At 33.3% G+C, this 16,037-nt stretch overlaps 1 protein-coding gene across 4 annotated transcripts in view; it reads left to right on the top strand.

Moving 5' to 3' along the window:
• Nucleotides 1–16,037, top strand: part of FSTL5 (follistatin like 5) — a 558,399-nt gene that overhangs the window by 289,038 nt on the left and 253,324 nt on the right. For all 4 annotated transcript variants that reach the window (XM_037058318.1, XM_037058317.1, XM_037058316.1 and 1 more), the window contains exon 5: nt 10,632–10,828. In XM_037058318.1, the coding sequence (XP_036914213.1) occupies nt 10,632–10,828 (197 nt within the window). The remainder of the gene's footprint in view (nt 1–10,631; nt 10,829–16,037) is intronic.

The following is a 16,037-nucleotide window of genomic DNA, read 5'->3' as shown; positions in this document are numbered from 1 at the left end:
ATTTGCAAGGATTAAACATGTTAATACTTAGCTTTAGAACTGTAAAAAGGCAGACATCCAATTACGATTGGTTGTTATTTATGTATGCATTAGGTGAACGTCCCCATTTTCTTCCTGGACTCAGGCAAGTCATACATTGTACTAAAATATAGACCATGTGAATAACATCTCTAGTGGAAAATAGGGAGACATAGTAGAGAAATCTGAGTCAAACATCCATTCGCTTCTGTTTTCAAAATAGTTTGGGCAAAAACATTTTTATGTGTTTTACCTTTTGAAATATCAAAACATCATAAAGAAATGTCTTTAAACTGAATTCATATCACTGATATCTAACCCCAAAACAACTGTAAGCAGAGTACCAATATTTTTATTTGATTTCTCATACTGTACTGATAGCTATGGTGATATATTCTGTTTATATAAAAAGAAGAACCCCACATTTGGAGTGGAGGGGTTTTATCTAAGTGCTATAAACTGTGGTGAGCTCTTCATATATATATATAATTTAACCATTTTGAAAATGCATGAATTAGCTTTTAATATCACTTTATTAAGTAAGAATTCTAGGGCATAGAAATATCAAATGACTCCTTCACACTTTCCTAACTACTGTACGAATACATCGGAGTTAGGCTTTTAAACTAGGCACCTTAGCTTTTGGTAATTGAGAACAGTTGGGTTTTTTTTAAGATTTAATTTATTTATCTTTAGAGAGGAAGGGAAGGAGAAAAGGAGAGAAATATCAATGGATGGTTGCCTCTCTTGAGTCCCCTGCAGGGAACTGGCCTGCAACCCAGGCATGTGCCCTGACTGGGAATCGAACTACGATCATGTGGTTCACAGGCCCGTGCTCAATCCACTGAGCTACACCAGCCAGGGTGAGAACACTCTTTTAATAATATATAGTCTCAATATCCAACCTAATCTAAGGTTCCCCTTTGAACTTTTCATTAGAATTCATGGTAATGACTTCACAGTCCATCATAATTTACCTTAGGAATCTAAATCTCACCCTCCTTTTTGCCGCTACAATTTCCACTTTGTTTTGTTTTGTTTGTAATTTCCAAAGAAGCCCTATCACTGGATTATATTGTTGAGAGTAAAAACCAATGTCTGTAAAACTTGAGTTTGTTAAAACACAGACTCTTGGAGCATACACCTAGAGTTTCTGATTCATAAGCATTGATCGGGGTTCAGAATTTGCTTTTGGACCACAGAGTGATACCACTGGTGTAGACTGACGGTGTATTTTTAAAATGGTTCCACTCACTATGTTCCCATAAATTTTAGTGCTTTTTAAAAATCATTTATATGAACATGGTTATTTTTAATCCTTAACAAAATTTTACCTAACAGAATATCTGTATTAGATAAAGGTTGATAAACGTTTAGTTCTAAGACTGTTTTCTTCTCTGTTCATTAGATACATTTCTGTATTTTATAAACTAGAAAAGAAGTGTTTGTGGCCTGGGGGGCTGTAATTCTGTGTATTAGCCACCATTGTCTCACGTGGATCCCTGTCGCTTGGCAGGCTGTCAGTACCATTGGCTCTTAGCCAAACCACCTGAAGTTCAAATTCCAGCTCTATTGTTGCTTAAACGGTATCACCCTCATTAAAATTACTTAACCTCTAAGTGCCACCGTTTTCTGATCCAAAATATGAAACCATAATGACATCTGTCTCATTAGGTAGTTTTTGTGTTATATAGAATAATATATAAGGCACTTAAAATATTTACAATGGAGGATATATATGTTTTAGCTTTTACTTTGATGATGGTATTTATGCTTTACGTAATGGAAGCTATTACATAATGTAAAATGTTTTCTTGGAAAGTTTAATACCTGATAAGGTCTGATGAACATAACAAACAATCAAGGGTCAAAATGGAAATGAAATCTCACCTTTATGTTTTTTTTGTGCTGCTTTTACATTTTTGGTTCAACTATATTTCTGGCAGTCTTATAACTGAAACATTTCTGGTAGAAAAATCCTTCAAAAATACTTTATTAATGAAGCAACAAATAGGCTTTGCTATTTATGAGAGAAGTAATTTTCTATTCTTGAGAGCATTGCATTCATTAAAAAATCTATTTGAAATCCTGTAATAAACATAGGACTTACAAAACAGGATCCCCCTTTGGTTTTAAAATCAATTTTTTTTCTAATAGTGTTCCATGTACTTTAAAATTGAAATTTAATCATCTGAATGGATCAGTTGTTTGTCCAAATATTTATTTCAATTCCTAATTTTGGAGAGCACTTGTCGATTTCATGCAAGAATAGCTAATAATGCCAGTGTGGTAAAGAGTACTGTTTTACCTGAGTAAAACCAAATTAACATGAACAAACTATTCTAGGAAAACTAAGTGCTGTACTAAATATTATTAAGTAGTTTTAAGAATGTTGCAGTGCCCAATTTATAATAATTTTATTTTGTGTATGGATATTTAAACAATTTGAGTGAAATATGATGGTTACTGAGCAACCTCAATATGCTTTTTGTACCATGGTCCTGCTGAACACATGATATGAAATCTTCGCTGAAAGATACAGAGCAGCCAATAATCAGTCAGCTGTCAGGAATTTCAAAGGATCTGACATAATTACAGTAGATGTAAAGAGGTTAGTGGGATGGGACTGTATTACATGTCTTCTTCTGGACTTCGTGTAGAAAGGATTGTGAGCTATTTGAAGGCTTAGAACAGAAAAGACATCTGACAATATTAATTTATAGATCACTTTAATGGTAATTAGATTGAAGTTGGCCAGATTAAAAGTAGAGAGTGTTATAATTTAGGCAGTAAAGAAATTATTGCTACCATCAAATGAATAATAAAAAGTCCTGAGTTAACTCGCCTACTAGTAGGATGGAGAGTTGTAATAGACATTGAGAATCAAAGATGGAAGACAGTCAACTGAGATTAAGTGAACATTTATCTCATCACTTCCCTAAAACTCTAGTAAAGTGAGAATAAAATAGTAATCTCATAAAAATGTTGGGCCACTAATGAAAGGAATTTTAAATAGATTTCTCAAAGACACAGACAGGAATAAAATATATTTCTACAATAAACATCCATGGTAAAATGCATGGGTGCAAGCACTAAAATAAGAAAAGAAAGAGCATATACATTCCAAATCAGTAACAGGAAAAAGGTGTAATAAAAACAAAGCAAATAATATGCATCCAAAAAAGACAACATATAAAAAAGGACAATAGTGTACACAAAGAAAAGTTATGGAAACAAGGTCAAATGTATCACTCAATTACCATAATTAACTTAGTCCATTGAGGCCGTTATAACAAGATACCATAGGTTGGGTGTCTTATAAGCAGCATTCATTTATTACAATTCCAAAGGCTGGGAAGTTCAAAATCATGTCTCCAGCAGAGTTAGTATTGGTGAGGACGACTACAGCCACAAATATTTGAAATTCTTATGTGCACATTTAAATAAAAATTTGTCATGAAAGGAATTGTTATGTTACTCCTTTACGCTACAATTTCATAGAAAGATATCAGCAATAAAAATGTAATATACTGATAAATTATCCATTTTCTCTATGAAATAATATTTTGGTTAAGACAAATCAATCAAAGATTGAATTAAGTAAGCATTAAAATGGAGAGATATTACTTTTTCAAAATTATCAGATGTCTTTAAGATGAGCAATTATGCACATCCTCATAAAATAATTTAAATCATAAAATAACTTAAATCATAAAATATTTTAATTATAAAAAGATTAAAGAAGAATTTAAACTTTCATAATATATTTATATTAGTATCATTCAAAATTAGTATTATGAGATTAAAAACAAATATTTACAAGGTCATACAGTAAACAAAAATATCAATGTTTTATTATTTCCTGAAGACTCAACATTTTGATTGATTGGATTCAAAAGAACTTTCAAATTACTATGCACTTCAAAAAGGGTCCATAGACTTTACTGCACCTTCTCATGAATTAAGAAAGGCACTCACCTAGTGGACACAACTCAGTATAAAATTTTGCAACAAATACTGTCTTTTTGGAAGGAAGAACGCACTGCTTGATGAATACAAACCTACTCTAGGGAGTCTGGCTGGAAAAGCGAGGTGCTTATGGTTGTCACCCCACTTACTGCCTTTGCCAAGTGCCTCTGTGCACCACGCAACAGAGGGCAACCTTGCCTTTATTGTTTTGTATTAGACACCATCTTTATATTTTGCTTTACAGTGGCTTTCTATTATGAATTCAAACAAGGACCTTTTTCATGAGCATCCAATTTTCATACCATTATATGCATTATTTTATAATAATGTTTCATATCTAGTATAAAGAAATTAGCCAGTGATATTTAAAATCATCATTAAAGTAGCATGAACATATACTGTTTTTAATAGGTGTTTCATTAGAAAAAAAATATCTAATAGACAAAACCACCAAAGACATGGATAAAAGGAAATGGTATCACTATTTAGTCATAATATTCAAGTTAAAAAGGTACTATTTTCATATTTCCCATTTTTCTTATTCATACCATACATTTTGGAGAAACATTCTGGAGACAGTACACTCAAAGCTACTGGTTGATTCCCTTTCTTACCTGATCACGGTACCCTGAAGTACAGACAAGCCTCTGGCTGGTCCAATAGGTGATCCAGGACCAGGTCTCTGGCACAACTCCATCCTTTTGGAATTCTGCCAGGTTGAGAAACTGAGTAGACAGCTATGTGAGGCATGATCTGAAATTCTATTTTATTTTAATGAGGCTTCAAATCATTCCTAAATGATCTTTCCCTGACTTGGTCTCTTTATAACAAAGAAAAATTTGGCACTTGATTTGTGGAAAACCTTAATTATTTTAAAAGTCCAAGGAAGTATAGTTTTTAAAGTAGTTCAAGAAAGCCAGAAAAATTGTATCATAGAATGAACAAAAGGAGAGGAAGGGAAGGAAAATATCTCTTGCAAAATATAGTTATTTATTGGCTTAAAAAATTCCTTGTAAAACATAAATGAGTTATCCGTATACGAGTATTAGAATAGTGAAGCCCAGAACATTGAAAGCATTAAATCTAGTGAAGATATGAAGTGACAGGAACTCTCATGCATTGCTGATGGGAATACAAGATGGTACAACCACTTTGGAAGACACTTCAGCAGTTTTATATGAAACTAAACATAGTCTTAGCACAGTAATTACAGCCATTGGCATTTACCCAAAGGAGCTTAAAAGTGGTATCTGTATCTGTATGTGTGTTTGTTCCAGTCAGTTTCTAGAATTATAATAATATCTGAAACATAGTAGGTTTACATTAATTTTATGCATAAAATTAATCTGTAATATACTTTTTAATAAAAGGCGAAAGATTTATATGACTTGAAGAGAAACCAGAGTATTGTAATACTTTTTAATAAGAGCATTGTAGTAAAATTCATGTAACACAAAACAATTTACAACCACCCTTATCATTCTGAGATTTAAATAGATGTTTCAGTTAAAATTTTTTGAAATTCTGCCAGACTTCTTTTAAAGAAGATAATTTTAGGCCTGTCTGGGGTGGCTCAATGGATTGAATGTTGGCCTGCTAACCAAAAGGTCACCTGTTCGATTCCCAGTCAGGGCATTTGCCTGGATTGCTTGCCAGATTCGCAGTAGGAACACGCTAGAGGCAACCACACATTGATGTCTCTCTTCCTCTCCCCCTCCCCTCCCCTCTAAAAATAAATAAATAAAATCTTTAAATCTTTAAAAATCCTTAAAACAGGATAATTTTAATTGCTTCATACACACTGTTTAACAACTTATAACAATATGAATATAGTAGTTTCCATGTTGAATTTTATTTATATAAGCTCATTAAATCTATATATAATTTTTGACATATTACTTTGTATAAATACAAACAATAGTTTCAGTCATGAAACTATTCTAATCATGAATAGAGTTGACACTAAAATAAAAGCATTCAATTTTTATTCTTTGAATTTTTAAGATTTTAACTTGGATAGGAATAAGATTAATCAAATTCTAACTATAAATGTTAGAAGAGAAAAATGGTATTCTTATATACTTAGATTTGAATATATTTGTGTTGAGAGGAAATGGTACTTTTTACTGATGGATGAGAGGGAAGGATAATGTGTAATTTCGAAAAGATAGAAACAAATTACAGCCTTTGAAAAACTTAATAGTAAGCATAATTGATGTAATCTATACCTTTGAGCACTCAAAGCTGATAAGGTTGGACTGTCAGATGTATAAAATGCAATTATCCTCAGTGCCATGGAGACTCGGAGAGGTGCTGCTGTCTACACAGGTTGGGGTCAATTGCGTGTCAGAGTTTCTGCATCTGTCCAGGCCACACAAGGCCAATGGATTTTTAACTCCCTTTATAGAATGACTCTCAGTTGAGAATCAGCACAGCAGCCATGTCATGGGAAAAAGATGATGTAGATACTACCACACGGGGACCTCTTTTGTCTCATTCTCAGTGTCTAGGACAGGGTCAGCAGAGCATATTTCTTCCCATTCTCCCAAAGCAGGAAGCAAATCGGGACAGTCTTTCCCTTAGCGACACTAATCTAGCACAGCCCGTTGATTAAGTGTTGAGAAAGGAATCCTACCAGAGCGCGCTAATAAACAAACAAAAATTTCTTACCTTCCTGCTTGATGTTATTCTTGGCTGAAGCCATGCTGTCTAAATATCTATTTTTCTTCACTAATAATGCTGGTTCTTTTTCTTTAATATTGACAAACTTATTGAAGGGTAGTAACTATTTAATATTTCCAAATCCTCATTTTGTTTTTACTCTTTAACCTACTGTAGTATGAATCCTCTTGAGTGTATTCACTAAACTTATCCTTTAAAGTGACCCCTGGCCTCTAATTTAAACAATGTAATTGGCATGTTTTATTGTTTATCTTTCATTCTGTAACAACTCTGTGACAATTCATCAAAGCGTCTTTCTTGAAAAGTTCCTTTCCCTTTAGTTTCTTCCTCCTCGGTACTTTTTCAAAGCTTTCTCCCTTCTCAAATACTACCTTTTCTAGTTCTGCTTTCTATACCTGTAATTTAAGCTGCCATATTGCCTTGAGTTTATTATATTTCTTTTTCACTTTACAAATTATCCTTGGACAAACTTACTGACTCTATGTGTAAGTTGATTTTAAAACTCAGTTCTGAAGACAAGAGGAGTAGAAAATAAATGATAGGAAGGATATTGCCTGTGTGCAAAAATCACTCTGTTTCTTTCTAGCTCCACAACTTTGAACAAGTTACATAATCTCTGTTCCTCGGTTCATCATCTGTAAAATGGCGATAATTATATTGTCTTTTTGGATTGGTGTGAGAGTTAAGTGATTTAATGGGTGTAAAGTTCCTGATACATAGGAAGCTTGCATTTCATGCCGTTTATTATTATTAATTATATGTACACCTATTATTACAGGTGTACATATTTGTTACTTAAAAATACGTAAAAAAATTAAACACTTTTACCTAATTTTATTACTGCTTACTGTACATTTCCAGAGAATATGTATGTCTTTAATTCAAAGCATTTCTTTTTCTTTTTTTAAAATATTTTATTTATTTATCTTTAGAGGGGAAGGGAAGGAGAGGAGGAGAGAAATATCAATGTATGGTTGCCTCTCGTGAGTCCCCTGCTGGGAGTTGGCCTGCAAACCAGGCATGTGCCCTGACTGGGAATCGCACCTCGATATTCCGGTTTGCAGGCCCGCGCTCAATCCACTGAGCTACACCAGCCAGGGCTATTTTTTTTTAAGATAATTTTTCACTTGCCTTGAGGAAAGATTGTTTTTCTTTCCTTTCTTTTTTTTTTTTTCTTCTTACATTGCCAGCAATTCCTCAATGCTTGGAGTTAGGAAATTTACAATTTGGAAACCAAAAAATTTTAAGAGAGAGCATCATGGCCATCNGGGAATTGGCCTGCAAACCAGGCATGTGCCCTGACTGGGAATCGCACCTCGATATTCCGGTTTGCAGGCCCGTGCTCAATCCACTGAGCTATACCAGCCAGGGCTATTTTTTTTTAAGATAATTTTTCACTTGCCTTGAGGAAAGATTGTTTTTCTTTCCTTTCTTTTTTTTTTTTTCTTCTTACATTGCCAGCAATTCCTCAATGCTTGGAGTTAGGAAATTTACAATTTGGAAACCAAAAAATTTTAAGAGAGAGCATCATGGCCATCCCATTATTTGATTAGACTAAAATTAGAGTGCAATAACCCAAACTGTATTTCCTACACTTTAAATTTTAGTTAAAATGTTTCCAACATTTAAATTCTCTTTTTCATCGACTTGTCATTAACATTCTGATGATTACAGGTCAGCTTCTCCAAACTCAAAGCCGCTCCTCTCCCTGTCATTCAAATGAAAAGACAGATCCAAGGTCAAGTACAGAAATTCTGGGTGGGGCTGTTGGAGTGTTCTAATATCTTTTTCTCATTTTTTCATCACACCTTTCTCTCTCTTCCTAAAGCACACCCACCTGTGCACACATGCACACACATGTTTTGTGCATGTACACATACCTACACACATGTTTGAAGGCCCCTTTGTGCTGCTTTCATGGAAACCAGAATTGCTACCTATTACTCTGGATTTTATTACTTCTCTCCTTTGTTAGTGATTTCTTTGATATTATAAAAACATATTCTTGTTATTATTCTTTACTGGGAACAGAATCATGCAAAATTGACTTAATCTTCAGTGCTGAGCTTATATTCTATTGTAAAAAAACAAAATTCTTGAGAGCTTTTAAATGAAATTCTAAACAGTAGAATTGTTGAACCACAGAGGTCATTTCAGTCTTTGAAAACTAAGATATTCTCTCATCTCTCTGGCAGAGGTTGTTTTTTGTCTTAAAAGGGAATGAAAATTAAATATTGCTTTTCAACCCAGGCTTCTTAGAAACCTTAAATTTTAAAGAAATTTAAAATTTTTTAGAGAACTTTTAAAGTTATAGATATTGTCAAATTCTAGTTGTCAAACTTGACCACAGTTATAAAGTTAGCTTTTTTCCTAAAATATGTTGTGAAAACTCTTTAGGTACTAAAATAACAACTTTATTTTTTATTTATAAATTACATTAGGCACTGTATTTCTGTGCTGTAGTTTATATCACATTGACTTTAATACAATTAAAGTAATGCAATTCATTTCAATGCACTATTTATAAAGACATCACTATTTGAGTCCATCAGAATTAAAAACCTTTGTAAAATAATCATGTAAAGATTTTAGAACAACTGCAATTATTTCTAAAGACATTAAGCCAAGTAATTATTTTCATTAACTGTGATGTTCCCACTACTCTGATAGTTGTATATGGAATGTATGGAAAATATGTAATGCACTGTTAGTTCAATAAACTTATACTTCTGTTGTGGGGGTGAAATTTGAAAAGTTAAATCTTTAAGATATAATATGCAAATATATATCATGTTATATTATGTGCTCTAAAAGGAGAGATAAATGGATACTGGAAAATAAGTAAAGACTTTCAGAAGGATACTGTATGAACTTAGTGACATTATAAATAGAGTTAATAAAAAGTTTTACAAAGATGGGGCAAATGTATTTGAACAACAATAAAATATGAAATGTCAAAAAATGTAAATATACACATACTGAACTTCTTCAAAACAAACCCAAATATAAAAGAATACTTTCAATTGACAATATGCTACAGTATGTTGGAGCCAGATATACATATTTAAGTGCAAAATTCATCACCATCTAACCCTTTGTCTTGAGTAAGCCATTTCATCTTCCTGTGCCTCACCTTCAAAATCTGTGACTACAGCTCTGACTGGTGAAGCTCAGTGCATTGGGCATTGTCCCAGGGACCGAAGGATCACCAGTTTGATCCCAAGTCAAGGCACATGCCTGGGTTGTGGGCTGGATCCCACGTGGGGGGAGTGAGAGGGGTAACCCATTGATGTTCCTCTCCCTCTCTTTCTACCTTCTCTCTAAAGGCAAATAAATAAAATATCTTTAAAAATTCTGTGAAACTACCAATATAGGGATGCATTGTGAGGATTCGAACTAAGATAATGTATTTAAACACTGGAGCTATTTAGAGCCATCATGTATTTCTTTTTTTTAAAAGATTTTATTTATTTATCTTTATAGGGGAAGGGAAGGAGAGAGGGAGAGAAATATCAATGTATGGTTGCCTCTCGTGGGTCCCCTGCTGGGAACTGGCCTGCCACCCAGGCATGTGCCCTGACTGGGAATCGAACCACGATCGTGTGGTTCACAGGCCCACGCTCAATCCACTGAACTACACCAGCCAGGATCATCATGAATTTCTATGTCCCTCATAGAACCAATGGGTTTGGCATAGAGGGAATACACAGTAAATATGTTGTTATTAGGTTTGATAAGATGAAAATTTTCTCTCCTGCCATAAAAATAACCCATTTTTTCCTGCAAAAGTTTAAAATACGCAATGCAGAAACATAAAAATTATGCACAAAGTTTAAAATATGCAATGTAGAAACATAAAAACTATGTACAAAGAATAAGATATCAGCTTGTTAACATTAATAAAATAAATGACTCATTTTCAACAATATTGCTTTGAAAATAACGTAGTTCTTCTGTTACAGGAGAGAACTGCAAGGCTCCCGAATACAGCAAGATGAAAAGCATGCTTTTAGATTTGCAAAATCAAAAAGATATTACACAAGAAAATGAAAATCCTGATGATGATGATGCATCTCGGAAGAAGTTTTTGGTGGATCAAATGTTTAAATATTTTGATGCTGACAGTAATGGACTTATAGATATTAATGAACTCACTCAGGTATGGCTGGTAATTAAATTAAGAGACTTATTTAAATATCATATATACAAACTATTTATATTTATATGAACTTATTTTATATTGATAAAATGTATATTTAATCTATATTATTTGAGAGTGTGGGCATATAATATTTTTTAGAGTAAAACTTGACTGCTCTATACGCAATGCTAATTTCAAGCAACTATGTTACATTTTACAGTTTTGAAAAAGAGTAGCTAACAGGTGTCTACACTTTGAATATATAAAAGAACTACCAGCTTTATTTTATTGCATTTATAAGATATCTTCAGGTATATTCTGGAGACTTTGTAATGTTTAATTTTCTGTAAGTCAATAAAACCTTGTTTATTTAGTATTCAAGGAAACTACTGACCAACAACTGAGCACTTATATAACATTGTGTGAAGAAAAATGATTTAAGAGGCTATTGAATCATGGACATCCCATTCCAGTACTTTTTCAATAATCAAGGATCAATAATAAAATATTTAATTTTTATTTAATATGGAGTCCCCATTATTAAATTCCATTTCTTTGAAAATTGTCTTCTAAATGATACGTGTAAAAAACTTGTTAGTAAAGACAACATATTAACAAACAAAAGCTGTTTATGTGGGCCATTTAGAAAAACAGAAATACTTTTATGTGTATGTCACTAAGACAAATGGGCCAGTTGAAGTAAATGTGAGATCAGATTAAAGAATCTAAATGAAGTCTGGATAGTACTGGAAATATAAAATAAGGGACACATGGTTTCTCCAGAAATACATACAGGTTTCAGGTTTTTATTAGAGAAAAAAAGCCAGTCTAGAGTGACTAGGAAAATGATGATAGCACTAAAGAATTTTGCTGACTTATCCTTATGTTGTATCTTGAAGTATAGTTTGCTGCTGTGTATGGCAGTTAATTTAGTTTTCAAAAAAATCAATAGTCTATTTCCATAACATTATACCACTCATCTTTTATGGTTTATTTTATGGCTTATTTTAAAAAATCTGACATTACAGAATATCGGCCCTATCATGCAAGTATTTCCAAGTTTTAGAGCAGTGTAACTTAATTTGGAGACTTCATATTAATGTGACCTTGTGAGCAAATTGACTATAGTTTTTGCCATTCCAGTTAATTAAAATCTATATAATTTTCATTATCTTTTTAAATTCAGCTTAAAATTTATTGAGCAGTTACTAAGTCCCAGGCACTAGGATTTTAGCAACTGAATTATGGAATTTTAGGATAAAAATAGAAAAATATAATTAAGGTATCTGTATGGTCATATACCTTATGATTTATTTTTCAGGATTGAAACTTTGGAATTTTATTTTTATAGTAATATTAAGAAACGACTACATTAAAATGAATTTATAATGAAGACACCACCTTGATTTGTGTGTGTCTGACATATTTGAATATATTGTGCTTTGTTTCTGTTTTTTACTTCTTATTCTTTTATTTTTATAGTATTTCAGTTCTTATTAACGTTTCCACCACTGCAATTATTCATTGGGTACAAAGCATGAACTGACCAAATCTAGGTACTCTTATAATACCCACATCTAAATGCGGGAAAAAGGGGAATTTGCTAATCATTCTAGAATGGCTGTGGCAGCCCTTGACCTCCACCTGTTTGAAGTTTGTGCCACATTCACACTTGTGTTAGTTTCCCAGGGTGGCCATAACAAAATATGGCAAACTGGGTGGCTCAAGCAACCTCTGTCTCAGTCTCTTGAAGTCCAAAATCAAGGTGTTGGCAGGCCCATGCTCCCTCTGAAGCCTTAAGGGGAGAGGTTTTTCTTGTTTCTTTCAGCTTCTGGTAGCACCAGGCATCCCTTGGTTGATAGATACATCAGTAGTCTCTGCTTCCACAAGCACGTTGCCTTCTCTGTGCATCTGTCTTTACATCATTGTGCCTCTTCTAACAAGGACACCACTCGGCCCTGGCTGGAGTGGCTCAGTTGGAGCATAGACCAGTAGAACAAGAAGTCGTAGGTTTGATTTCTGGTCGAGGCATGTACTAGGTTGCAGGTTTGGTCTCCAATCTGGATGCATAGAGAGGCAACCAATTGATGTTTCTCCTTTCTCTCTCTCTATTTCTCTCTCTCTGTCTCTAAGCAATGGATAAAAATGTCCTTGGGTGAGGATGGAAAAAGGACAACAGCAATACTGGAAAATGTGTACTCTATTCTGACATGACCTCATTTTAAGTTACCTAGTTCCATCTTTAACAACCCTATGTCAAAAAAGGTCCCATTATGAGGCCCTGGAGGTTAAGACTTCAAAATATCTTTGGAAGAACATGATTCAACCATTAAAAAAAGCCCATGTGCTATAAAGTTTAGTTTAGTTTTTTATCTTTGATAAGAACATGCTTTATGTATGAAAACCATCCTTTGAGTTCATCTGAAAGTTATGATGTGAGAGCAGTAATTATCTTCAGAAATCCATTAATATCTTGGCCACCCATGAGGTGCATGCAAGAAAGGACCTGGGGAGGTAATCTTTACTGACTTCCTTCTGTATTCATTCCACTCTTTCCTTCCCCAATGTACAGTGGAAATGTTAGTATCTCATCTGTCAGCAATCAACTATGAAAAGAGCAGAAGATTATAACAGGCACCCTGGAGGAGATCAAATAAATTTCTAGCTATTCATAGCACAGTTATTGATTCTGACTTGTGCATTTTTAAGTTACAAGTGCTTTTTGAGAATCTATATGTTGTGTTATAACCAATAATATATATGTGTTTTACTCATAAACTTGGAAACATATATCATAATTTAATATGAAATTTGCAACAAATTTAACTTAGAGTAAAGAAGGAAAGGGTCTTAATAGTGGCTGTTAATAACTTACAACCTATTATCAGCAGAAAATGTAATATGTAACCTAAGATACTGCCAATGACAAGTAAAAATTAAAGAACATGATTTGGCTTCGAGGCTTCATAAGTGCAACATGAAAACTGACAGCACACATTCTATTCTTATGTGACATAATGAATATATATGCTGGTGTTGCTCCAGTGGGTTTTTCAAGTAAATTAGAACCTAGAGGCCTGTCTAGTTGAGAGGAAAAAGACACAATAAAAAGCAGTAGATAAAGGGAGTAGAATCTTTACTGTCAGGGTTAACAACTTGTCATAGCAAAAAAATATTTGCTAATATATAACTGATCTGTTATAGAAACAGATCCAGTCCATCCACCTTTTCACCACTCCAGCTTAATGTGACTGCCGAAACTGTGCATTTAGTCCTCCAGTCAGGGACTGGGTTTTGTGTGTTGGAAATATCCAACAACTAAACGCAAGTTTATCACAAAGTAAAATTTTGGACTTTCAAAGCCTCGTGTTTTAGAAAGTTGATAAAATTCATGTTTGAACACTGTCAGATTGGCCATTGATAATTGAGAACTTGGAAGAGTTTAAGCAGGTAATAACTGAAGAGAAATCAACAAAGGTTAAGATGAAATATGCATTTCAAAAGGCCAAAAGAGAATGTTGAAATAGCAAAAGACTGAGTGGCTTTAAATTGACAAAGTCCTTGGATATTTTTCAAAAGTGTTTTCTTTTTTTTATGATCATGGCCTAATGCTTAAAAACTTTAATTATAAAATTTGGGTTCAAATCACATCTTTAGTACTTACCTTTGTGACTTTTGGCAAGTTGCTTAAACTCTGTGTCTCAGCTTCTTTTTCTATAGATTGGCAATGAAAATAGTGCCCAGTGCATAAATTTGATGCGATCTTTATATTACTTAGAATATGTAAGATTCCTAGAAACGTGGCTAGCACATAGAAAGCATGGTGTCCCATTTCGCCAAAGTTATATGGTCAAATTTAACATTTGTGAGGATGCTACAATGACAATGACAATGACAATGAAAATGAAGAAGGCCCCGGGGCCTAGATTAGCAGATGAGTAATTGCTCAGTATTTCTATTATGCTCAGCCTTTGTACCTTTCTAATGCTTAGAGTAGGATAGTAGGTGAGACCAAACCAAATATCACTATGTAGCAATCATTATGACCCAAAGTCTATATACACATTATTAAACATGAAAAAAGTCTTGATGCCAAGTCTTACAATGCAAAAAAAAATTGTCTTGCAAAAGAGGAGTAATGGTTTTGATTATTCCAAGAAATTAGAAAAAATAAATAATAACATGTTATTTATTTTGCTCATGTTATTTGAAGTACCCACCTACTTACCTGATAAAGCTAGCATGAGTGTAGTTAAATCCCAAATTATATCCCAGGGAAAGATAAATGTTGTTGTTCTGCAACCTGTGATGTTGGACATTTTTCCTAGAATATTTAGTGTCTTTGATTTTACACATATAATGTTAAATTGAAGTGAACATAAAAAAGAATTTTATATTTATATTTATTTTATAGAGATACGCTAAAATATCAGTATGTAAAATACCTACTTTAATGCAGTTTTTTCTTTCCCACAAAATTAAGTTATACGAAATAAAAATATTATAGTAACTGAGTTAAGTAACATTAGTAGTAATAGTAGTAGTAATGATACTACCATTATATTAAAATACAATATCTATTAGATGAAGTAATATCTTTTGTCAGTTTTCACCTTTTCAGTTCTCTCTGAGTTACAAATACAACACGCATATGCAAATATTCATTTGCAAAAAGCAATGTGGACTTCATCGAAAATGTATAAGGAGACAGAGGTTGGGTTTATGTTACATATTCCATGAATCACAAATTAAAATATAATTTGGTCCATGGTGTGCCTTGAATTTCCTATACCGTGGATGCATCTCCAAGTCTATCTCTCAACTTCAATCCCTCCATTTCATCTGGGACTCCAAATTCCTTATTATTTATAACAGTAAGGTTCTAATTTATATGTTCTTCTTCAATTTGCATAACTGAGGAATTACATTAGTTATGTAATTACTAATGTAATTATCTACATCACGTTTCACACTTGCCAACATTTACCTTTAGTAAAAACTAATGGCAAGTTATAGAATATCTGAAACCAATGTCTGTCACATTCTTCCTTAAGGGGGAACCATATCTTCAGTCCTAGAGACCAGCGGAATTCACCAGCATCTGTCTTCTGACATATTTTATGTATTTGTAAAACAGTAAAATCCCATATCTCTTACATTCCTCAAATATTTACCAGGCCCACTTTCATCCCTTGGCTGATAATTTTTGTCTCCCTGGATATAGAGT

Source organism: Sturnira hondurensis, unplaced genomic scaffold (assembly GCF_014824575.4).
Source record: "Sturnira hondurensis isolate 20B ecotype Veracruz unplaced genomic scaffold, ASM1482457v3 Scaffold0010128, whole genome shotgun sequence".
NCBI lineage: Eukaryota > Metazoa > Chordata > Mammalia > Chiroptera > Phyllostomidae > Sturnira > Sturnira hondurensis.
Note: the sequence above shows the minus strand (reverse complement) of the source record. Positions and strands in the feature narration are given on the sequence as shown.